The sequence below is a fragment of the Nesoenas mayeri genome (genome assembly GCF_963082525.1).
Source record: "Nesoenas mayeri genome assembly, chromosome: Z".
Lineage (NCBI taxonomy): Eukaryota > Metazoa > Chordata > Aves > Columbiformes > Columbidae > Nesoenas > Nesoenas mayeri.
In genome coordinates this window covers 55,129,502-55,153,547 of record NC_137542.1, presented here as the reverse complement: position 1 = coordinate 55,153,547, position 24,046 = coordinate 55,129,502, and the positions used below count along the sequence as shown (strand labels likewise).

Here is a 24,046-nt window from a genome sequence, read left to right as displayed (position 1 = left end):
GTGAAAATGGCCCTTTTCTTCAAACAGGAGTAAAACAAAAAGAGTAACAAGAATTCAAAGGCGTCGTGGAATGTGTACGTTCTCCCTCCATTCCCACTGCAAACTGCGTCAGCTGTAAGTTTGCAGCACGCACAGTAAGCAGCATCCATGGCTCAGAGGAGTGACAGGGAGAAGTGATGGACCTTCCTGTACTGTGAGGCCGAGGAGAAGCTGGGCTCTCTGCCTGTCCCTGGGCAGAGCTGTCAGCAGCGTGGCCGCAGCATGGAGCGGGGAAGCAACTTGCAAAATCACTGGGGTGTCTGAGGGGAAGGAGCAGCCTCCTGGAGGCTGGATCACCTCAGCCCCTCTGTAGAAGCAACTGAGTGCTCCTGTACCACTCCAGTTCCTATTCAGTTAAATTGTCACCAGCCATGTCTTCTTTGCCCTTACAAGGTGCCTTTGGCCTCTCCACCTCTTGCTCAAGCAGTAGATTGGTGTTTAGAGGGCAGCTCCACCTGCAGTATCACACACTGTCTGTCCTCCAGTGTGGCACCTTAGGTGACTGTCTACTTTCCCTAAGCTCCCGGCACTGAGATGCTGTTCTAATTCTGTCCCCCTCAATCTGGTGAACCTGTCCACGGCAGCAGTGGGGTGTCTCCCACGTTCACCAGCTGGCCGGTGCTGCCGCTGGGAGCAGGGGAGGTGAGCATCGCCACCCGCGCCATCTCGGAGCTTTCCTGCCCGGCTCTCCACCCTCAGGCATGTGGCTGCCTGATTAGCCATTGCTGATCACCTCCTGTTTACCAAGGTTAAAGAAGAAAGGGGAAAAGGAACAAAAATGGTGTGCTGCTTTAAAGGTAAGTGATTGCATGTGTATTTAGAAAAAGGACTTCTTCGCTGGTGCTGCCAGTCATATAAGAGTTAAATTGGTGAGATGGTAATGCGGTGTGCTGTTATTTAGTGAAGCGTATGGCTGTTATGTAAAGGTTTTAATGACGGTCTTCATCTGTCTACTTAGGAACACCACGCATCTGGCAAAATTTTGAGAAGGCTCAAGGTGTTAAAGAAAGCTCATCTAAATAAAGAAGGGTTAACGTGACATTGCAGTTACTTAATCCTGTATTGTCCCACCATGTGACTGCAGGGATACTGAGAGACAGCCTTTCTTTGCCTGGTGCACAGTTTGTGCTTTTCCTGTCATCTTCCAGGATCAGTTGCTTTGTTAAACCTGCGATGAGGAGGAAACAGGAGCAACAAACTTTTTACAGCAAGGCTTCAAGGCACAGTGACATTTCCAAGGCACCGTGACGAGCTCACCGGCTGAAGAATGAATGAAAGGCAAAGCCTACATTCAGCTCTTGGACTGGTACCAGAATCAAGGAGAACGATGCTCTAAAGGTCAGCTATTCAAAATGAACTGGAAGCTTCTGCATTTATTTAGAGTAGTTAACCAGCTATTTGTTTGACCTTTATCTATCAAGTTACTTTTCAAAACAGCAAGCTGAAGCCTGAAAATTCGTGTCAAATGATTTGCATGTGTCAAATGCCCTGCATAGACAGCAAGCAACTGACCATTTCCTTGCACAAAGTTTACAGTTTTAATTGCAAAGCGTCTTTTACCTTGTAGATGAAGATCCAAACATACTACATCTGTTAGTGCGAGATGGATGTAAGCAGCTTCCAGTGTTATCTGAGATTTTGAACAGAACTGCAATATATAGACATGCCAGATCTGGTTTTGAAGTAATTTCCAAACTAATTACTGGACTTCCCGTAAGCTGCTTTCTTGCCTGGGTTTGTCACAGTGTCCATTATGTGGAGGACTGCATATTCATACAGAATTATTTCATCTGAACTACTTATCAGGCCATCTTGTTAAATGGGGATATGATTACCTTATAGACTATGACAACAGGATATGTGAATGGAGGAAGTCTTGGGAAACACCGCTATTGCAGGTGGCATCGTGAGGACAGCGGAGAGGACGACGGGCACCCGGAGCGCTATGGAGGAGAGGAAGAGGGCGGACAGCACAGGCTGACCCCATTTGAGAAACTAATGCAGGATATGTCCCAGAATGAAAAAGTGGTGAAAGAATTAACCCTGGGAAAGAGAATTGGCTTCTACCGAGTCAGAGGAGAAATAGGAAGTGGGAATTTCTCACAAGTGAAGCTTGGAATTCATTCCCTAACAAAAGGTAGGCACCGTTGTGTGGATCACCTAGGTGGTGAGTGCCCTCATTCTGTATGTGTGCAAATGGACCTCTTTGGGAAGAAAGATGCTGTCTGAACCTTAAATACACATGTAGTTTGTATGTGTCTTTGTTGTTGTTGAGTGAATATAGAGGCAGAGCCACAGATAAATACTCAGCTTTCAATTAGGCTTTAAAAAAAACCAAACCAACAAACAAAAACATTTCCTAGCTGTCAGCTATTACAAGAAAAGTTAATCTCTGCACTTTATGGAGTTAAAACATCTCATCGCATAGCATGAACACTCCACGCTGTGAAGCACGGTGTTGTGCCTCCCCTCCTACACCTCATCCTGTCCGTCTGCCCCTTCCCTGGCCAGCTCATGGACCTCAGGGTTTGTGTTGAATTGTCGATTATTATTATTTATTTTTTTGAACTACAGAAAAGCACTCTATATGCTAGGATGTTCTTCTTCTAGGAAGAACTATAAAGACTCAGGAACTGCAGCAAACACTTCAGTTAGAGGTATAACTAAGAATTTGTCTTCATCTGTCCTGTTTCTTTTTCTGCCTCTGCCTCTCTGACAGCGATAGAAACTGTTCTCATTTTCCCTCAGGGATTACTAGTTTTCCCCATATCTTTGTGCACTGCTATCTTGTTTTTTCCTTGTAGTCTTTCCAGTTTGATTGATTCTCCTTTCCTCCATCACACTGCAGGTGAGAGGAGATACACCCGAAAGCCTTCACGACATGCTGTCTGTTATTTTTATTACCGCCTCTTTCAGCCCAGGCTGCAGAGGTGTGAAAGCTCATGTGTCCCTCGTGTGCACCGGTTGTTACACTGGGAATCAAAGTGGGGAACTGAAAGTATTTATTTTTTCCAAATTTAAGCCTGCCTATGCCTAAGGGTTGCTTTAACTGCTTCTGGATTTTTTCGTTTTGCTTGTTTCAGAAAAGCATCTCAGTTTTACCTGGCCCACAGCAAGTTATTTGCTCTGCTTTTTTTGTGATTATTTTTTTGTTCCAGAGAAAGCTGTCTTGTCCTTACTGTTGGAGGCAATGCCGCTCCTGTACTCGAAACAGGAAGAACGCTAAAGAAAGGAAGTTATAAAGTTGATCTGAATGAACGTATGATCTTATGATCTGTTTAACTTGTTTAGGAGACAGGTTGCTTTAGCATTTCAATAGAGCTGATTGAAAACTTTGAACTTCAGTGGATACAGTAAGCTTGGACAACCTAAATACTAAAAACATTTTTTTTTCTTGAGAAGATTATTTTTCACCAAAAATGTATCTTTTTTTTTTTTTTTTTTAGTATCTTTTTTTTTTGTTGAAAATGTTCACAGGGCAAGGAATTAATTTCTCAATATTAAGTTTGCAATGACCATAAGGAAGGAAGAAGGACAAACATATTTTGACCCATCTCTTCCTGTGAGCTTATCTGTCCTCATAAAATACAGTATGCGGATAGGAGAATAGGAACGTGCACACATGCACACGCACACCCCACTGCCACCCACAAAGAGGATTCTGAGTTTTCCAGTAGATGCACATTAGTGTTTGAGTAACAAAGCGATGTTCTTGCACAGTGCTAATGAGTACAAGTTGGGTTGTTGTTGTTGGTTGGTTGGTTTGTTTGTTTTTCTGATTATATAAATACAAAGGGCTCATTATTAATGCTGTTTGGGTTCCTGTGGTAGGGGGAGGTGTGTGTATCAGGGGGCTGTTCAGCTCTTCAGTTATTGTCAGAGTGTTAAGTTCCAGTTTCTCTTGACATGTCACCCTATATTAAAAAAAAAATAATTATTAATTATGTCCTTCACTAAGGTGAGCTTTTGTAACAATTACATGCATGTGCAGTTCTGTGGCCCTTGTGATCTGTCACAACAGGATACAGGAAGAGTTTCCTAGAGGGAAAAACTGCAGGATCGCACTGGCTGAAGACCCTTATGTCTCTCACAAGTGCTGTCTTGGTTGCTTAGAGGATGCAGGAAATTCTTTGATGCTATGATGTGTATTGGGTTCTTTGGCACTGTTGCCTATTTCATTAGCCTGAGATTTGGCAGATACGTTCTCCAGAGACCAGCAGAGTTGCTTGCTAAGGACTGTTAGGATCCTAAGCTCTGTATAACCTTTATTTTACATACACCCCAGCTGACAAATGTAGTGTGACACCACAGCTCAGATGCGATTAAAAGCATCCACAATTTACAGCTAGCAAAAAGCCAGTCGAATGTGAAACATCAATTGCAAAGGTAGGAATGTCCAGGGACCTAGTTGGTGTTTGTTGTGGGGTTTTTTGGGGTTTTTTTTAAGCAATTTTAACTTGTTTGTATTTTGTTTCCTTTTGCCATCATAGCATACATCGCTCCTTCCTGACATTATTTCTCAATCTTTTCCAAACTTCTCTATTAAGATTTCAGTTAGCTCTTTTCAGACCTCAGCATACACTGCATATAGTCAGAAAAATCTCTTGCTACTCAGATTCAGTATTTTGGCAAATAAGCTGCCTACTAAAAATGCTCTTCTGTTCAGCACTGCCAACGTGCCAGGGTAATAGAGGATTTGTAAACCAGCTGGGTTTTTTTGGAAGCAAAGGGAATGAGTTTTTTAAAAAGCAGGGTGTTAGTTTTTTTTATAGTTTTACTGGGCTGGTTTTCTTTGCATGTCATGCATATGCAACTGCAGTGATGTAGATATAAAGGAGCTTGGTTCTGATTTATGGTGGTATGTGAACAGTGAGCAGGATCAAGCCATTCAGTTCCAAAACTTTTTTGTCTCCCTTTCCTTTTAAAACTTGGCAGGAAAACTGACCAGGAGGAATAGCAAATTCCAGCAAAAGAAAGGAGAAGGAATTTAACCTTGAAGATTATTCTTTTAAAGCTCAAATACCCCCAGCTTTTATAAACCAAGATGTAATTATATAGTTACAAAGTTTAAGTTGTAAGTATTGTTATCCCTGTAGTATCTGGGCATTTAGTTGTCTAAGTATTACCTACTGTGAGCTGATGCTCTTCCCTCTTGGTTTAGGTAATGAATATGCTACCAGCAAGCCAAGGATTTTAGTCTTTCACTAAAATGTGGCTGGGGCCACAGTCAGAGCTCTGACAGGGTCCGTGTCGGGTGCTGTTACCATTCAGTGTCTGCATTTCTTCCCAATGTATGTTACTAAGGTAAACATATCAAACATGGAGTTTTCTTTATCTGTGCAGACACGCAAGCTTATGTATCCTTAACAGTTCCTTTAGATATGTTGGAATACTAAACTTGAGTTAAACAACTTTACAATATTAAGTAAAAACATGTTGAATGCTTTTATACCAACATACATGTGCAAATCTAATAGCCTCTCTCCTCTTAAAAGCAACTAGTAAGCAATACTGACTTTTTTTAATTTACTCCCATGTACTAGGAACCAAGATAAAGGGTTTTTTTTAAAGATTTCATAAAACTGATTAATTGTTAAGAAATCTGTGAACATTTGGTTAAGCTGTTCTTGTCCGGGGGGGAACAGTGCCAGGAATAAACAGTTGTATTCAAGAGAGTGAAGACAAAAGCCATAACCTACTCATTCATACAGAAACATAAGGTCAGTTGTGACTGACCTGTTCCTACTGCTTTGAGCTTCCCTGGTCATGCGGTGCGGCTGCAGATGTATATCTATATTTTGTGGCCCTTGTCTTCGCTGTAGATATGCTACAGAAACATGTACAATTTAGAAGCAGCTTGCATTACCAGGACAGTGTAATACAGCTAGATATGCTGTCTCACGGGATCCCTGGAACTTACTATATTTCACTGTTGTTTTGGTCTTTTTCCCTTACTCAGAATAAAACCTGTGTTTGATGCAGATTCATGGCCCACTGCAGCATACAGACATGAACATATAGTTTTCTGTATTCTTAACAGTACCAAGAACTACTCATACATTAACATATTGGAAAACTGGTACATCTATCCTGAGAAAGACAAACCTCTACAATACCGATTGTGGTAACAGAATTTGTGGAGTATAGGATAAGAAGTTAGGGAAGAGTTCTCCAAGTCACACCAACTTAAAAACGCCTCTGCAGTTTGAACTTGCAGGGTTGTAGCCAAAGCCCCTAAATTACTCCCAAGTTTGTCTGTCCACTCTGAAACAAAGCACCTAAATTTGACACCTCCCTGGGGAGTCTGTTCCAGAGAGTGGTGGAGCACTGGAACAGGCTTCCCAGGGAGGTGTCACAGCCCCAAGCCTGACACTGTTCAAGAAGAGACTGGACAACACCCTCAGACAAATCGTGTGAACTGTGGGGTTGTCCTGTGCGGGGACTGGAGTTGGACTTGATGACCCTGGTGGGTCCCACCCAACTCAGGACACTCTGTGATTCTATGAGTCTGCAAGAACCAGGATCAGACCCAGCTCGTGTGAAGAGCACTGAGCCAACAACGAAAGAGAAAGTGCAGACCTTCTTTACCAGCATTAGACATCAAACCAGATGCTGTGACTGTGTCCGTCAGACACATATTAGCCTGACAGCTGGGGAGCACACTAAAACAGCCATGATTTGATTAACCCTTGCAATATTCCATCAGCCTTTAGCTACCTCAGCAATGCATAGGCTGCCACAGATGTAAAGGGGCACGGGCGTGAGTGTGAAATATCGCAGGGCTCAGCAGGCCTCTTTGGTTCAGCATATACTGATCAGAGGTGAAATTTTATTGGACTTCTGTAACCAAGCATTGTTGTAAGTAAACAGTATCAGAATTTGCATCTATTGCATTAATAACATGGAAAAGCATTTTTCTTTTCAGAGAAAGTTGCAATTAAGATTTTGGACAAGACAAAGCTAGACCGGAAGACTCAACGTTTGCTATCTCGTGAGATATCCAGCATGGAAAAACTGCACCACCCAAATATCATCAGACTATATGAAGTGGTGGAGACACTCTCAAAACTGCACTTGGTGATGGAGTATGCAGGAGGTGGGGAGCTCTTCACTAAAATCAGTACAGAAGGCAAGATGCTAGAAACAGAGTGTAAAATAATCTTCTCCCAGATTGTGTCTGCTGTGAAGCACATGGTAAGTTGCTCTTCTTCCACAAGCACGTTGTCCCTCACTACTGTAGCACATGTTGTGCCTTTATCTTTTGGGTTTCAATTAGCAGGTTTACTGTTAATAAGATTTCAGGCCCACATTTCTGAAGAGCAGAACAGCTAGAGAGGAGCTGTCTAAAAGGTATCTGAGAGAGCTTTCACATAAACGTTGAGTTCTTGCCCCTCTGTTGACAGCTTTTGGGAGAAGACTGAACTGGGAACACCCAATAGGTAGAAACATCCCTTTAGTGACAGCACTCTATCTGCTTTACGTTGCCATAGGCTTCGTTTCTTACCTCCAGCTATTTCAAAACATAAGATCAATTGCTCTTCTGCTACAAGAAAGCGTTCCAGAGAAGCAGCTTGTTAGGTGTTGCAAGCATCCAGCTTGTTTATTAATGCATGCAGGAGACTGGCACTTAAGACAGTTAATTCCTGGTCGTTGTTTTGGCACAAACCTGTGAAGTTAACACCCATCACATCACTTGCCCTTGTTTATTCTTCAGTATTGCAGCTGGGTTTAGGATGATGCCATTTGTGTAGAGCCTTATAAAAGGCAGAAAAGGAATAATTAATTATGTCAGTACCATCTCCTCTGAACCTGCACAGTAACTACAGCTACTTTAAACGGCATAAAAACAAGGGAAGACTGTTCTGCAAGTATGAGCAGTGGCATTTTTTAAAGTTGGCTCTGGGTGCCCTCCGGTGGCTTGCATTTTCCTGACATGTAACAGCCTCAGGCAAGTCAAAAGCAAGGATGCTCCCAGGTCACACATCTAGAAATTGCATTACAGACTGCTTGTGGCATAAATGAACAGCATGCATTTTTAATATATTTTGACAAAAGGATCATATTGTATAAAAGTATGCGATGGATTAGCTTCAACACCTTTTCCATAGGACAGGTACTTAGCAGCTACTGAAACTTACTTTACATCTCAAGATTGCATGTTTCCTAGCATTAAACCCAGACTACCAAGCCGGCCAACCTCCTTCACCTGTACACACAGCCTTCTGGAAAACATTTTACTTGTGCTGAGCTATCAAATCCAGGCTACTTAAATCACATCTCACTGCTGCCAGTCCACACAAGGACAGAAGATCCTTGCCTGTTATCGATGACAGTTTAAAAATCTTGGGATGCTGAAGGGTTTCCTGATTGTCTCCGGACACATGCACTTTGTTACTTCTACGGGCAGGGCAGAGAGTGTCATTCCTCATAGTTAGTTCAAGACAAAGCTAAAACCTTACCTGACCAAGACAGGTATATCACCACTCAGCAGAGCAAACTCAGTTTGATTCCTTGGCTGCTACTGCCATTTCCAAGGGAAAAAAAGTACAAGTTACAGCATATATATTTACTTTAGATCTCTAAAACTAGAGGGCACCACTGAACTTTGTGTCTTGCAAGGCACAAGTCTGTGGTCCTTTTCTCCTGCCACCACCCATTCCTCGTAGGACATTAGATCACACAACAGAACTGTAACAACTTATCTGTGATGATGTCGACTTGGTGAACTAAGTGCTTTCACATCATAAATCCACAAGCCAATAATATATACAAAAATGGAATGAGTTAAAAAGAAATTATTTTTTGTTACTTACACCATTACAGAAATGTAGTAATTGACAAAATTAGTGCTCTGAACTCTGAAAAAATACAGATTTTGCACATGAAGATATCTATCTATTCTTGTAGGATTAGCTGTGATACTATCACAAATCTGCTTTATGAAAATAGTTTATAGTATTAAAGGTTAGCAAAAGATTGCTACTGTTCCTAAACTTGGCATCCTTCTTCCCTTCTTTTGCACCTACTCTGTTGTTTCTGTATCAGTAGACAACAAAGTTAAATTTGTTTAAATACTTCAACTTTTCAGTTTCATTGTAGTACTTATTTCTGACTTTGTCCAAAATAACTCCCTTTCTCCTATGTGGCCGTTAATCAATGATAACAGCTAGTCACTTGAGAACCTTCCTGTGAACAACCTAACACCAAATTTTTCTCTTGTTTTACAGCATGAGAATAACATAATTCACCGGGACCTGAAAGCAGAAAATGTCTTCTACACCAGTAACACCTGTGTTAAGGTGGGAGACTTTGGATTCAGCACAATAAGTAAAAGAGATGAAACTTTAAATACTTTCTGCGGCTCTCCTCCTTACGCTGCTCCTGAACTCTTCCGAGATGAAAACTATGTTGGCGTTTATGTAGACATCTGGGCACTGGGGATCCTGTTGTACTTCATGACAACGGGTGTCATGCCATTTCGGGCAGACACTGTGGCCAAACTGAAAAAGTGCATTCTTGAGGGGACATACAGTTTGCCTCCCTGCCTCTCAGAAACTTGCCAGAAACTGATAAAAGGCGTCCTTCAGCCAGTACCGACCGAACGATACTCTGTCAAACTTATTATGAACAGTGAATGGATGCAAGGAATACAGTACCCCAAACCTTTAAAGCCATTTAAACTGGATCCAAAGTACTTATCGGACATGAGTACACTGAAAGAGGAAGAAATCGAAGTGAAAAACATTCTGGAAGATCTGGGAATCACAGAAGAGCACATTCAAAATAACCGGGGAAGAGATGCACGCAGCTCAATAACAGGAGTTTACAGAATTGTTTTGCACAAGGTACAGAAGAAAAGGGCACTTGAATGTGTTCCTATCATGTCCCACCCTGACCCCAAAGAACAAGACTTGAAGAGAAGGATCAGTTCTTACAAGGGGATGAAGCACACATCCAAGCTGTGCTCCATTTTATAAACTGTACTGCAGGCTTTATACTTGGCACATTTAACAAAGGGTTTTATTCATGTTTCATAAGTTCTGGTGTTACATTTTTTGTAATTTTTGAATAAACCAGAAATGCCTCACCTCCTTTGCACTTCTCAAGCCACAGCAAAGCGCTTGGATACAGAGCTCTTATGCATTTCTTTGTCCCTTGCTCCAGACACCTCATATAGCAAAGTGCAAAATCCCCAGGAGGCGAAACAGGCAAGGGATGATTAGCAGAGGTCATCTTTTAGTAATGATCAAACACTATTGCATTTAACACAGTTGGGACATCTCAGTAGAGGCATGTAAGAGATAACTCATTGAAATTTGAACCTCAGCTTGACACAACTTTACCACCACAATCCAGGACAGTTTTTGCAGAAAACTAAATTTAAGCAGAAACCAAACTATAATCTAAACAATTGCACATTCTTCTATAAAATTTCTTCAGTAAATTAAGCATGACAAAATTTAGAGCTTTTTTCAAAATTTTATTCAAAGAAACGGCAATGCTGTTGACCACAGCTCCTAATTTGTCACAATTCAGGAAGGCAAATTAAGATATGCTACTTTAACCCTGCATGTGTGGTTGCAATTCCTAGTGCATAACTGGTTGGGTTACCATTTACTGACCTTCTAGCACCTTCTGTTACTTGCACAGTTCCAACAGTTCAGAACTGCTTGGACTCCAGCTGCACTCCCGTAAAGAAAAACTTAAGTGTACTCCAAAACTCATGTAAATTCTTGCTTTAGCAACAGGTATCAGTAAGCTGAATGAACCAATAACAAAATCCCCTTATATATTGAGTATTACAGACTTGTACTAACTCCTGCCATCCTACCTTGGCAACAAAGGCTGGCACTCTTGACCACTGCAAGTTGTAAGTTGGGTAGTCTGACAACTCCAATTGTTCCAAGCATCACCAAAGTGTAGACACTTTCAGCTTTAATTGCTTATTTTATACATTAATCTTCAACACCATCAGCTCCAATGCAAATGGTGGAAAAGTGCAGTAGCTGTCCTTCTCTCAACAGGCATGGCTGACATGCCCAAACTAAGAGGTAGAGTCTCATAATTTTAGTTAAGGCAAGTAAGCTAATACAACGTTTAGAGAAGTACAGCTGGTGCCTTCAAATTTAAGGCCAGGATGCCTTATGTATTATAGGGACTGATCAGATGATCAGTTGACTTTAAGAAAGGAGTAATTAATGTAAATGAGCCACAAATTACTCTGAAAAGCCACCCATAGGAAACTGGACTCTGTGAGGCTCAGGTAAGTACAAAGCAAAAATGAGTACCCCTTCACAGTTTTTCTGAGGGGGATAAAACAATACCATCTTTCATAGGACAAGAATAAGTATCAATTCTATTTCATAAGGTGGGAATGAATTCCTCCACTATAAACAGTTCTTATATGAAAGCAATTATCTGGAAACACAACCCTGAAATAATGGTTTTACACCAGCCTAAGCAACCCTTTCTTTCTACTTTTGTAATGGAATGATATTAAGAAAGACCCAGAAGGTCCACATAGCTTGTGATCCCAGAACTTTAGGTGTTTATGGGGCTAGTTTCCTCATTCTTTCCTGTTAAAGGAAAAAAAAAAAAGGCATCCTGAAAACCCAAAAAGTCAGCACTACTCCAACAGGTCTCAAATATTTCCAACTTTATTTTAATAAAGGATCATCCTCACAGACCATGAGGTCCCTGTGGTTAACTTTGGGCCAGTAGCTCACTTCTTGGCTTGTCCACTGCCAGCAATGGACTTTGTTCCAAGGCAATTTGTTTTTCTGGTGCCAAGATACGTTTCACAAGGGCAACCTAAATCAAAATACTTGCAAACACTATCATCATGCATATTCCTCCATCATTTTCAGCAAAAACAACAGATTAGTACTCATTGATTTATAACAAACAACTATTTTACCAAGCCTTGACTGTACAAATACAGCAAGTTATCAAATCCTAGTGAGTGACAGATAATACAAACACTTCATTACACACAAAAATTGTAATTTAACAGACAAATCAGGTTCTGCTACTTTGTATTAGATAACGTAGCTTTGTAGAATTAGCAAAGAAAAAAAATTCAACAAAACTTCATTCTGTACATTAGCTCAATTTAAGTATATATTACAAGCTTACAAGGCTTATGTCATAGTTCATTTCCAATCTGGGCTTTAAAAGTCTACCAGAATGGACTCCCCATTAGCATTGTGTATCTACCACTTGCAAAATGGATAGCTTCTAGCTTGCATCTTGGGAAAAAACTTTTTTTTAACAAAAAAAAAAAAAGACCCCACTCCTACAATACTAGGGAGAAGGGCTTCGAAGTACAAAGCCAAAATCAAAGTTCGAAACAGTCATTTAGAAACATATTATATAAAGAATAGTGAGAGGCCAGAGCTCCAGACAAAGTGATCTTCCTGCCTTCCTTTGTTGGCCAATTAAAACAGCTCAATAGCATCTCTAAGTTTTATTTGAAAATTCCACTGCCTTAAATACTTCTACTGTACAATTCCAAAAGGTGCCAAATCAAGAAACCCAAAAATTACACCCTTTTTGTTCTTTAGAATAAAAAAATTACTACCTCTCTTCTTTTTCCTCTCTTCTCCCAGGCTGCTGTGATTTATAATGCAGGTATGAAACATCATATGAATGTTAGGGGGAATTATGCAGTAACTAACACAGTGGGTCACAGAGTTTCTTGGAAGAAAACCACCTGTCAGTCTATCCATTTCTCATCCAGACATTTTGACAGGGGAGTCAGATTCTAGTCCAGCAATGAATGTTACTCAGTTCTATACCCTTCCCAAAGCAACAGGGAGATGGGAGGTAGGCTGGGAGAAGAAAGGGAAGGTGACAAATGGAAAGAGAAGAAGTGCAGTATTCAGAAGATTGACTGCTTACTGTCAAGGCACTGAGAACCCTAACATGGAAAGCTTGGACTATTTTGCCACACACTTAAGCAGAAGTTAACAGTGTAGGTTTCAAGTAATCTCACACGGAAATAGCAAGCAGAAGACTATTTTGTTTCTATGTACAAAGACCTTGTAATAGACTACAGCTACTACTCTGCAATTAAAAAAATTCAGACATGTTTAGGAATCCCCATAGACCTTGTCAGGTCTCTCCATCTCCAGTATATTAATGTTTCTAGTGTTCTGAAAATTGTATAAATACTAGCATACCGTATTATGACAAATCTTTTCAAGGAGCTTATACAGGTTTTTCATGCTCCAATGAAGTACTACCGTACACTGAAACTTCAGCACTACTGCAATATTTTTTTTCCTCTCTCGCCCTACTCTTACGCCTTGATTCCCCACCTCACAGAGGTATCTTAATGCTCCCCATTGGAAATGGCAACAGTAACGCCTTCAGATTCTGTTGTTGCAGGGATTCTTGGCACTTTCTTAGCAGGGCTTGGGATGTGCTAAGAAGAAGGGAAAAAAAACATTAAATACAGTTTTCTAGTTCACAGACATTCATACTTCATGGTTAATCCAACTCTCAAACAACGTGTGCTACACAGGACAGCTTGGTCTTAAGTCAGTCAAATTGGTCATGCTTCATGCAAACTGATTACGTGAAAAGAGCCAGTTTGTTCTTGTTTCATTCCTGAACAGTTTCATTCTTGTTATGATGAAATGTACTTTTAAAAATCCCACATTCAATTTTTTACTTCTGGCTTATGTTATATATGTTAACAAAGTATTTAATATAACTTGTTAAACCACTTCCTCTTTTAACATACATGCACATGCTAAGACAAACACAAACCGTTTCACCATTTACATCAATATTTAAAAGAGCGTTGAGTGTTCACCTCATGAACAATGCCTGGGTGGACAACTTCAACTCCTGCCTCCAGAGGTCCATCCCCCACGAGCGGGCGCCGTGCGTAAGTTCTCCTGTGCTTTTCATCCACACGCACCAGGTACCAGGTTCCCTCAAAGAGATCTTCTACGGAGCACTGTGGAATATAGTTTGCTGTAAAAAAGTCAGTAATACACCGTTAGTTTGTTCTTGGTCAGAGCTTTACACAACATAGGACGTTGTGGTTTGGAATAGTACAACAGAAAATAAACAAGTGTGCATTGTCATTTCAGCCACATTGGGCCAATGGACACGAGCTATTCAGAAGTGCAAAGAGCTGGACATTTTCTTCATTCTACACCCTCATCATTTCAAGTCAGGTGAATTAAGTGATGAGCATTTTACTGTAAGACTAGGAATGATTTATATTTACGAAGTCCTTACCCAAATGATGTGTTTCCTGTCTGATCTTCATGTTTTCGGCAAAGACATCAGGTGCAATACACTTTCTTGAGTCAAGTCTTGTTTTCAGATCAGAAAGGCTGGCAGTTATTTTGTCCAGTGCAGAACCTACAATATAAAACCACCAGGTAAGGTAACACTAGTGTTAAGAACTGCACACTAGCATGTTAACATTTCAAGCTCATTCGAAATATTTTCCACTGCAGAAGCTAAAGTTTTAGTAATTTTAAAATATTCGCAATTACTCAATCAGAACATTAGCAGAATTTCAAGAATATTATTTATTTGCCCACTGAGACATTTAGACATTCGCTGGAACTGAAACATCTTCAGTTTAACACTACTGTCATTAGGCACTGTTCTGCAGGTTAGGCTATGCTGAAGGTTAGTGTAACACGGCATTTAAAGGTGAGCTGTGCAAGGGAGTCAATTAACATCTCTTCCTCTCACTCACCAGGAGTGGCATCTTGTGTAACTCTGATGGAATACAGCGTAGCAGCAAAACCAGAGCCATAGGAGAACACACTGATTCTCTGTCCCGCAAGCTGCTCTGGGGAGTACCTGCAGATCAAGCAACATTTGTTTAAATGCCAATGTGCCAATTTTTAACAACCAGAAACTACAGCTAGCTTAGAAAAAAGCAGCCAGCAAATTATACTGACTACAATATACATTTAGAATGCTGTGTGCATAAATGATGATATTTAAAAACTCAAACACTGCTGTTGTAAATTCCAAAGCTGCCACGGCAAAACAGAGCAAAGAAATGCCCAGAATATGATTATCTAGAAGGCAGTCAGCTTTCAGTTCTTAAGAGACCTAAAGCCTAAAATGAACAACCACATCTTAGAAGGCAAAGTCAGAACAAAGTAAAAAAGAGCACAAGAGGAATGGTTTTTTTAGAAGTCTGCCATTAAAAAAAAAAAGTAAATACTATTTAATTTGGCTTTGCTTATTGTAGTGAAACAGAGAAAGTAGTCTGATTCTCTTTTCCACAGCAGTGGGTTTTTTTTGGGTGGGGGTGGGGAACAGGCAGGGGAAGAAGGCTGAGGTTGAGAAAAGATGGCACCTTACAAATATAATCCTACTTTGGAAGGCAGTAAGCAGCTGTCCCAGATCAGCTTCTGACATAGAAATTTTGAATTTGCTCGTCACTTTAACTAATTGTATGCACTGAGTAACTTTTTAACTTCAGCCTTTCTGCTTGAGGCAATCTAGTAGGAAAAGGTTTGATATATGGTGCTTTTACAAATGGCTTTCTGAAACAAAAAACTTTAATGACCTTATATATAAAAGCTATTGTTTTTATTCTAGTTTTATGCTTACTGGGCTAGAAGAGAGGCAAGGCAACCATAGACTGAAGGGGTATACATATTTCCATTCTGATTGGATACAAGTAATGAAGCTTTGGTTTTCTGATTGAAGAGCTCTGCGCTAGCTTTCATAAAAGCTTTTTCCACATCTCTGTCAAAATATGTATCTTCAAGTTTTACATCCCTATGAAAAAACAGAAGTTCAGAAACAGTTAGTAAAATAGCAGAAAGTAAAAAACACACCTTGGATGTGTACCAAATTAAAATTACGTGAACAAGAAAGACAGCAGCCATCCTCACCTGAAAGCTTCCAGACCAGTGTAAACACCATTTGCTGTTTCTGGGTTCTGGTCACTGAGAAAATCATTCAGCAAGAGTCTAGCCACAGATTTCTGCACCAGTTTACAGTAGGGAGAATGAAAGATCATGAACCCAAAGTCATTCAAGGTGAAACGTCTGTCTGTCCCCTCTGAAAGTGGCAGAAACATTGTGTTACAACTTACGTTTAGTACTCACTTCAACTATGAAAATAAAATGGCAGGGTGGGAGGATACCAGTCATCAAAACACATCAGCATACAAGACAAACTATTGCTGTCAAGTTCTTTTAAAACACTGCTGCTACTTCTATTTACAAATTACTTTCTTAGTGACCTTTTGCACCAACTATTTTTGCCCTTCTTCTATGATAAAAAAATATAAGGTTAACAGAATCTCCCCATTTCTACTCAGCATTTCGACATAATCATCTGCTTTGTTTCACTATCTAATCTTCACATCTGTGCTTCTTAATGAGTGAGACAATTACTAAACATACAGGGTACAAAAAAGAAAAAGTGTTGTTACATAACACTTAAATATTAACCTTAAGAGCTTGGGTGAAGAGGGAAATAATGGGCTTTTAAGCAAGGTATTATAGGTAACACAAACAAAAGCCTGTAGAGACGACTGCTTACTGACTACCAGGTCTTTAGCCACACCAGAACAGAAATAACACACTTTTTATGGGAGAGAGAAAACATAACAATTGCCTAGGAACACACAAAGGTGGAGAAAGGGACCCATATACCAGTCTTTAGATTGGATGCTAAAACTTGAAAATACATTGTGTAGTTACACATTCCAGCATTTGCCAGATCATCAGGTGAGGCTACGTACCCTTCTGCCACTGGGCGTGGATTTTGTTGCGATAGACAGTATAGCAGCGATCTAATGCACTGAGGTAGCACTGTATAGATAGTTTGCCATCAACTACAGGATATTCAGAAACCATATCTGGTTTATAGAAGTCATATGCATGCTGCATGTGGGTTCCACGCAGCCCTGATGGAGAGAAATTGAAAATTACTTTATTCAGTTGCTTTCAGTCAGTCTGAATGCATTACTTGGCACATGTGGGGAAAGAAGCAATATTTGGGCCCAGTCAAACAGGTTTTCATAGCACTTCAGGCCTTTTAAAGTGATATTTCACACAGTTCTCAACTGCTTATTAAGTATGGTGGGACTGCGCATGACAAACACAAGTAACAAGTTATTTTCATCATTTCACCTGGGACATAGAGCACTGTGATATTCAGCTCTAGCCCACTCTTTGCCAGTTTTACTGGAGAATCCCCAGGGAAATGAAAAGACAGGAACACCTCTGGCTGTTATTTGCTGCCTCCTGCAATGGGACTTGGCCATGTTTGCCCAGAGCAAGAGGAGTTAAAGTTCAATTTCTGACATTAGTGGGAGGTTCATCCAGCCTTCCAGCAACACACAAAAAACAGAGGGCAGGCTTTAGAATGGATCCACTTATCTGGTTGAACAGTATTTGTTTTCTCACAGGACTAACCTCTCTCAAAAATTAACGGAGCATTTGGACCAACCAGCATAGCAACAGCACCAGCTCCACCTGTTGGCCTGGCATTTCCAGTGGCATACACTGCTATGTCTCCAGCAACAACGAGTGCATAGCGTCCTGTCAGAAACACACAGAAATAACAATGAGAAACAGGGGAGAATCTAGTACATTTTACCATCCATCAGCAATTTTTAGAGTTTGGTTACAGCGGAAATGACCTCAAGATTAAGGGGCTTTTCAATTCTGACTTCTCCCCCACCTTTCAATTTCCTGGCAGCCACTGAAATTTGCAGGAAAAGGCCAGTGATTCTAAGCCATGTCATTATTTTTTGCACTGTAATTGAACTGGTGGCAAACACCCAGAGAATTTAACAAAAAGACTTCAGAAGAGAAAAATAGTTTACCCTCTTGGGTTTTATATGGTTAAACATGAACCCTGTCACTATAAGGCAGAATATCCAAAACCAGGGGATGATGTAACTTTTCAAGAAAATGCCCTGAACTCACCATCCCAAGAACTGGACTCAATCCAATTAATAGCATTAAAAAGGGCAGCAGTGCCTCCATAGCATGCATTGGTGGTGTCGATTCCTTCTACATCCGTATTACCAGATTCTTCAAAAAGCTGCATCAGGACAGTCTTTACGGATTTTGATTTATCAATTATTGTCTCGGTTCCAACTTCTAATCTCCCGATACAATCATAGGCAAGGCTGTTCCTCTCCATGAGCTTCTGAACCACAGTCAAGCAGAGGGAGTTGATATCCTCCCGGTCGGAGCAGAACCCCATTTTTGACTGGCCCAGCCCAATGGTGTATTTCCCGGCATCCACGCCATCATACTTCTCCAGCTCTGTCTGGTCAACATACTGAGATGGGAAATATATTTCCAGTGCAACAATTCCCACATCTTTGGGCCAACAGGATTCAGCATTCACTGGGAGAGAGCCAGGCATCGTGGTAGATCTTAAAGAAAAAAAAGAAAACCACAAAAACAGACAATTTATTCACATCCATTTTGAGAGACCTACTTTCAATTTCTCTAAGTTTATAGAAAAAGTTACATTGCAGGAATTCTACAAGGTCTCTCTGGAGAGACTCTGGTCTCAGCATAATGTAAACATCAATATAAACATAAACATAAATATAATATAACATAATATAATATAAACATAATAAACATAATGTAAACATCAATATAAAATGTTACAAAACTTCCACTAAGAAGAACTTCTAAGTGAAAACACAAATTTCAGCCCTGGAGATGAATGGATGTAGCTTAAGCTCAAGCTACTTCACTGAAGCAAAACACATGTTTCACAAGTGTTTGAGAAATTAGTCTTAATGTTCATTATCCTACTTTTGCTTATATGCAAAGTCTCAATTTAAGACAACCAAGCTAGAAATATTTGATTTTTTAGAAAAATTGTTGGCATTTGGGAACTTCCTGATAAGGATACATTTTAAACAGGTGTCCTTACCAGGAAATCTCCGCCTTAAAGAAGGCCAGGACTTTTCAAAATTATTTTTATTTTTAAAGTAAATGAGCTAAGGTGCTCCATTTTGTTTATACTTACAACAAAGATGCAGTTTGGTTTTTGTCTGCTTTTTGGTTTTTTTGGCGGAGGGGAACAACTTTTTTCGCATGTTTGGTTGGGTTTTATTTTTTGTTCCTTTTAATTATTCTCTGTCTTGGCATTCCAGAACACTGGAACTCCTAACAGCAGGCCTGGAGGAATATTTCACAGGCTGAGATGAACACACAGGGATTCTCCCTGACCAAGTTTTCTTATCTGAACTCCATAGCTTTATTGTCACTATGCTTGGGGATATTGTACACCCCATTACTCTAACCCTATCCGTAGTACTCAGACAGGCACCATCTTCCCGTATTTTTGCTTACATCCTTCCAGAGCATTTGTCCCTTTTGTGCACAGCTCAAGTACCGTCATCCTGACCTCACCCGACTTCTTCCACAAAACCACCAAGAGCTGCATAACGCCTTTCTCTGCAGGAATGACAACTTCATGGGATGTGTATTAAGGTAAGCATTAGGAAAATATTAAAAGTGTTTTCTGTTAGAGGTACAGCCTCGTGTAAGACTGCATGGCTTGCCGTTCATTTTGATTGTCTCTAACGAAGTTCCAAGCATATCTCTGATGTACCCAAAAGTATTTTCTATTTAAGTATTTTCTCTTGTAGCCTTAAAACGCGTAGACGGGAGAAAAGCGCTATCTGCAGCTGCTGACCGAAGCGCTGTGCAACAGCCGTACAGCGGCACTGCCGCGATTTTAACCAAAACAAGCAGTTTGGCCTTGTGTGTGCTTCCTGCCGGCACCCAGCTCTCTCCCTCCACGCCGACAGGGGTCTCTCCTGCACGCAGGCCGTCACCCCAGGTGACCGCCGCCCCGGCCGCGCTGAGGGCGGCGGGCGCCCCCCTGCCCTAACGCGCCTCAAGGTTACCCAGGGCCCGGACAAGGAGACGGCGAAAAGTCACGGAGGGTGGCGTGGAAAAGCCACGGCGCGCCCCACCCGCAGCGCGGGCTCAGCGCGGCGCGGAGGCCGCCCACCCCCGGCCTCCCCCACGTCCCGCCCGCGGCCCCCGGCCCTTACACGTTGCGGAATCCCATGTCAGGCTGCCGGCGCCCCGGGCCGCGCGTGCGCGCTGCGCACACCGGCTCGCGCAGGCGGCTACTGCGCAGGCGCGGGAAGCTCCTCCCCCGGGGGCGGCGCTTCCGAGATGTCACCTGGTAGCGGCGACAACCTTCTCCGCCTAAACCCATCACAGCTTCCCGAAAGCCACGGGCAGTGAAGAGAGGGCCGGTGGTCCGGAGGGCTCCTCCAGGAAATGCTAGGATCATGTCCCGTCTCGGCCACTCACACGCCACCTCCTGGAGACACGACGCAGTGCCGGGGGCCAAAACTCGCCGTTTTACCCCAAATCTGCACAGGGACTGCAGGGGAGGAGGATGATGCTTTCTGGCTCCCTTTATGAATGCAGACGCGCCATCGACATCAAGATCCCAAGGCACCAGCTGGGAAAACGACTTCGGGGTTCAGCTCTCTTTCTGGCGGAAAACACCTCATTTCCATCAAAAGGGGACAAAAAGGAAATACAGACAGACCACTGCTGGGTCAGCACAGGGTCTGGCAGACACCACAAGGACGAGCCTTGTACAAAAGCAGAGCTGATTCTGCTCCAAGAGCTAGAAAGCTGAAAGGCACTTCAAAGATTCTTGCAGTAATAATTTTATTTAAGTTATATACTAAAATGCAATGCATGCAGCACATAATGGACTTCACCTGTAATAACCATAGAACAGTGGTTTTTAACCAGCCAGTGAATTATTAGGAAACTCAGTATGCCAAGAGGATTTGTATTATTGGTGACGGCTGAAGAAAACACTCTGCTCTGTGCTTGTTCCTTACAGAACTTTGAGATCAAAACTGGCATTTAATTCATACTGGCTGCAGTTCTCTCATCAGAAAACTTCCTACAGAAGACGACTAAAGAGAGGCTCTTTCTATTGCGTTCTCATGGCTTATCAAATACCAAGCTGGCCAAACGCACCTAACATAGAAGCAGTCAGGGCTGTCGGGCTGTACTGCAATGGAAAACACGGCTTTATAAGTTTGCTCTGATTACTGAAGAAAATGAGACATATGACATGTTATTTCAGTCAGTCATTTCAGGAAAAAATTGTTTACTTGCTGTAAAACAAACAGTCTTCTGTCCTCTTGCTCAAACAGCAAACAACTTCCCATCATTGAGTTTTTAATGCAAATGAAAGAGCACTCAAAAGTACAATTTCTTTTAAAAGACGGAGGACCTCAAATGCTTTAATATAAATAAACAAGAAACCTGCTATGTTTCACATCCCCCTAAGGTTGTATAAGGAATGATGAGCAGCATGAAACAGACACTTCTTTCTGCAAACATTGCCAGAAATACATTCTCCCATAACAACTGGTGGCTTTCTTTGCTTTTGTTAAGAATTTGAGAGTATTTTGTCAATAATTGGACTTTGTCATTTTCTGCCTAATTCATACAGAACACTTATATGAAAGTTAGAAAATAAGCCCTCAGGCTGTTGGCTACAAGCAGTACACTTGGTAACTCCTTCTGGGGTTTCACCTCTGGAGGACCCAGGGAAGAGGCTTTGGTGATGACGGCAGAGCCACTGCAAGCTGTTCCTTGAAAGTTAAGCAGTGATGACCTGGCAGCTACAGCCGTGACATCACCTAGTCATCCCTGCAGAGCCGAAAGGTCCACAGGTGCCCAGCGCATGCAGGACAGCGGTCACGCCACGAGAGGTCCCTGCCGCCACCCGCACTCGCCACGGCATGGACCGCGCGTGGACGTGGCATCCCCGCGCCCCGCTCGCCTGCAGGCTGACGGGGTGGGGCTGCGTGGGAGGCGGGCAAAACGCGTACAAACACCGAACCGCAGAGACGGCACCTTGAATTAACCCGTGAAAGCCCACCCGCAGCGCCTCCCGCGCTGGGGAGCCCTCCCTCCGGATGCACCCCCGGCACATCCGAGAACGGGGCTCGGTCAGCAGCACGGGTGAGTGCCGAGATGCCCACGCCCGTGCAGCAGCCGCCAGCATCGCCGGGGGCAGCACCCGGCTGCCATCGTCCTGCGTGATGGCGGGTGGCGTGAGCAGAAGGCCACGCCCGCCCCGCCCTCCCCACCTTGGGTGGGCGCCTCTGTCGCGACACGGAGAAGCAGCAAAGCGACACGCCGAAGGCGTCGCCGCTTTCGGGTTTCTTTGTGGAGCCCTAGGCGGGGGCAGATCCCGGCGGAGCCCCGCTGCAGCCGCCCACCACAGCGCACCCAGCCGGGGGGCTTCCCCCGCGGGCAGGATGGAAGGCAGCGCCCGGCACCGGCTCTTTCAGGCGGTCTTTGGCGTCGCCGGCTGCCCCGGGCAGGGAGCGCCGCACGCCGCGCCCGGGCGATGCTCAATGATGCTCCCGGCAGCGCCCAGCGCCCTGTGCAGATTGACACCAGCGCTAAGAGACACTCACACGCCTCTTTTGCTCTTTTCTTCCTGCCCTTTTTCCTCTTTCATCCTCTTTTCTCTCCCTCTTTTTTTTTTTTCCTTTCTCCATTTTTCCTCCTTTTTTTACTTTTTTCTCCCCTCTTGCCGCACTGCAGGCACTAGTGACAACACGCTTGCATGCACTGAAAACACCGCTTCTAACTATGTCGACCCACCCCCAAACCCCGCGGGCGGCTCCGCAGCCCCACCGCCTCACGCGTGCTTCCCCCGAGCGGCTCCGCGCCTCCCGTCGCGGCGGAGAGGACACGCAGGGGCCGCTGCCCGGTGCTGAGACGGCGGCGCACGCCGTTCAGCCCAAAGGCCTCCAGGTGCCGAGCCGCCCTCACCTGTCGGAGATGATGGCTCCGGTGTCGCTCGCCGCTCCGCAACCTCGCCCGTTCGCACGAACCAGGGAAAACACGGGGCGCCGGCGAGAGGCGCCTTTAAACAGCCCCGCCGCCCCGGCTCCGGCTCTCGCCCTGAGCGGCAGCTCCTCCCGCCAATCACAGCTGCCGCTGCCCAGGCCCCGCCCGCCGGGCGGCTCGCAGCTGGCGGAGAAGGCGGGGGGAATGGTGTGAGAAAGTGACGCGGCGTGGCCAGAGGGCAGCGCGCCAATGAGGACGCGGCAGCGGCGGCGGGCGCTCAATGGGAGCCGAGCGCAGCGCGGGGGGAGCCAATGGGAGCGCCCTGCCGACGGCGGGTGAGGGTAGCACGGCTGCCGGTCCCCGGCGAGGCGAGGAGGCGGTTGCCTGGCAACGGGAGGCGAGGCCTGCCCGGCCTGGCCACAGCCTCCCCTCCAGCCGCCCCGGCGCCGGACCCGACCTCTGGACCCGGGCCCAGCCCGACGGGCCCCGGCGTCTCCGGGGGCTGAGATCGGGCGCGGAGGGCCCTGGGTGAGGGGCTGGGAGGCGGCAGCGGCGCGTCGAGAGGGGCCCCAGGGCTGTTGCGGCGTCATCAGGCCGGGGCGGGCAGGGGGCTGCGGGGCAGCAGGAGGCCATGGTGCAGGTAACTCGGCTCAGGGAGCGCAGCCCCGTATCCTGGGCCTGTGAAACCTGCCCACGGTCCTTCCCGTGGCGGGCCAGGACCAGGCGCTTGGGGCTTGCACGGGGCTCTGCCCCATGGACGAGGCGCTGTCCTGCCCTACCTGCCCTGGATCCTCCCGTCACATCTCTTCCCAGCTTGTTAAATCCACAGTGTGCCAAGTCATATCTCATGGCGTTATTGGTGCTTGGCAAAATCACTATTAGCTAATGTATGGGTTTCACATGCCAACCTCGGCGGCCTGTAGGCACTGTGGTGACTGATATCCAGCTAACCCATTGCTGCACAGGTTACTGGGCATTGCCTGTTGCAGATGGGAAAGTGCTTCATAAAATTTACACACCTATTTTAAAGCCTTGATAGTTCGCTCAAGTCGAAGAAATATACTCCCTTAGCAGCCAGTGTCAGGTTCTGTGACATCTCATTGCTACAGCTAGGCAAAGACAACACTTTGCTTGCCACCCACAGTGTGAAGGTGTTGAAACTGTATTATTTCCAC

The 24,046-nt window shown here is 43.9% G+C and overlaps 2 protein-coding genes across 2 annotated transcripts; one reads left to right on the top strand and one right to left on the bottom strand.

Moving 5' to 3' along the window:
* Nucleotides 1-1,884: 1,884 nt before the first annotated feature.
* Nucleotides 1,885-10,016, top strand: NIM1K (NIM1 serine/threonine protein kinase; the record flags this gene model as incomplete). Its single annotated transcript, XM_080363009.1, has 3 exons — nt 1,885-2,176; nt 6,965-7,233; nt 9,267-10,016. The coding sequence occupies 3 exons, from the start codon at nt 1,885-1,887 to the stop codon at nt 10,014-10,016; spliced, it is 1,311 nt and encodes a 436-aa protein (XP_080219135.1).
* A 3,118-nt stretch (nt 10,017-13,134) lies between these two features.
* On the bottom strand, nt 13,135-22,890 carry HMGCS1 (3-hydroxy-3-methylglutaryl-CoA synthase 1). Its single transcript, XM_080362949.1, has 10 exons — nt 22,854-22,890; nt 17,973-18,430; nt 17,457-17,582; nt 16,781-16,945; nt 15,924-16,092; nt 15,637-15,807; nt 14,765-14,871; nt 14,293-14,418; nt 13,859-14,022; nt 13,135-13,465 (listed from the first exon to the last, which is right to left on the bottom strand). The coding sequence occupies exons 2-10, from the start codon at nt 18,418-18,420 to the stop codon at nt 13,373-13,375; spliced, it is 1,569 nt and encodes a 522-aa protein (XP_080219075.1). The 5' UTR covers nt 18,421-18,430; nt 22,854-22,890; the 3' UTR covers nt 13,135-13,372.
* Nucleotides 22,891-24,046: the final 1,156 nt, after the last annotated feature.

Coding starts and splice junctions, on each gene's coding strand:
- HMGCS1 (XM_080362949.1), bottom strand. CDS start 18,420: ATGCCTGGCTCTCTCCCAGTGAATGCTGAATCCTGTTGGCCCAAAGAT. Junction 16,946..17,456: donor TCCGTTAATTTTTGAGAGAG/GTTAGTCCTGTG, acceptor TCTCTCCATCAG/GGCTGCGTGGAACCCACATG. Junction 14,419..14,764: donor TACACAAGATGCCACTCCTG/GTGAGTGAGAGG, acceptor TTTATATTGTAG/GTTCTGCACTGGACAAAATA.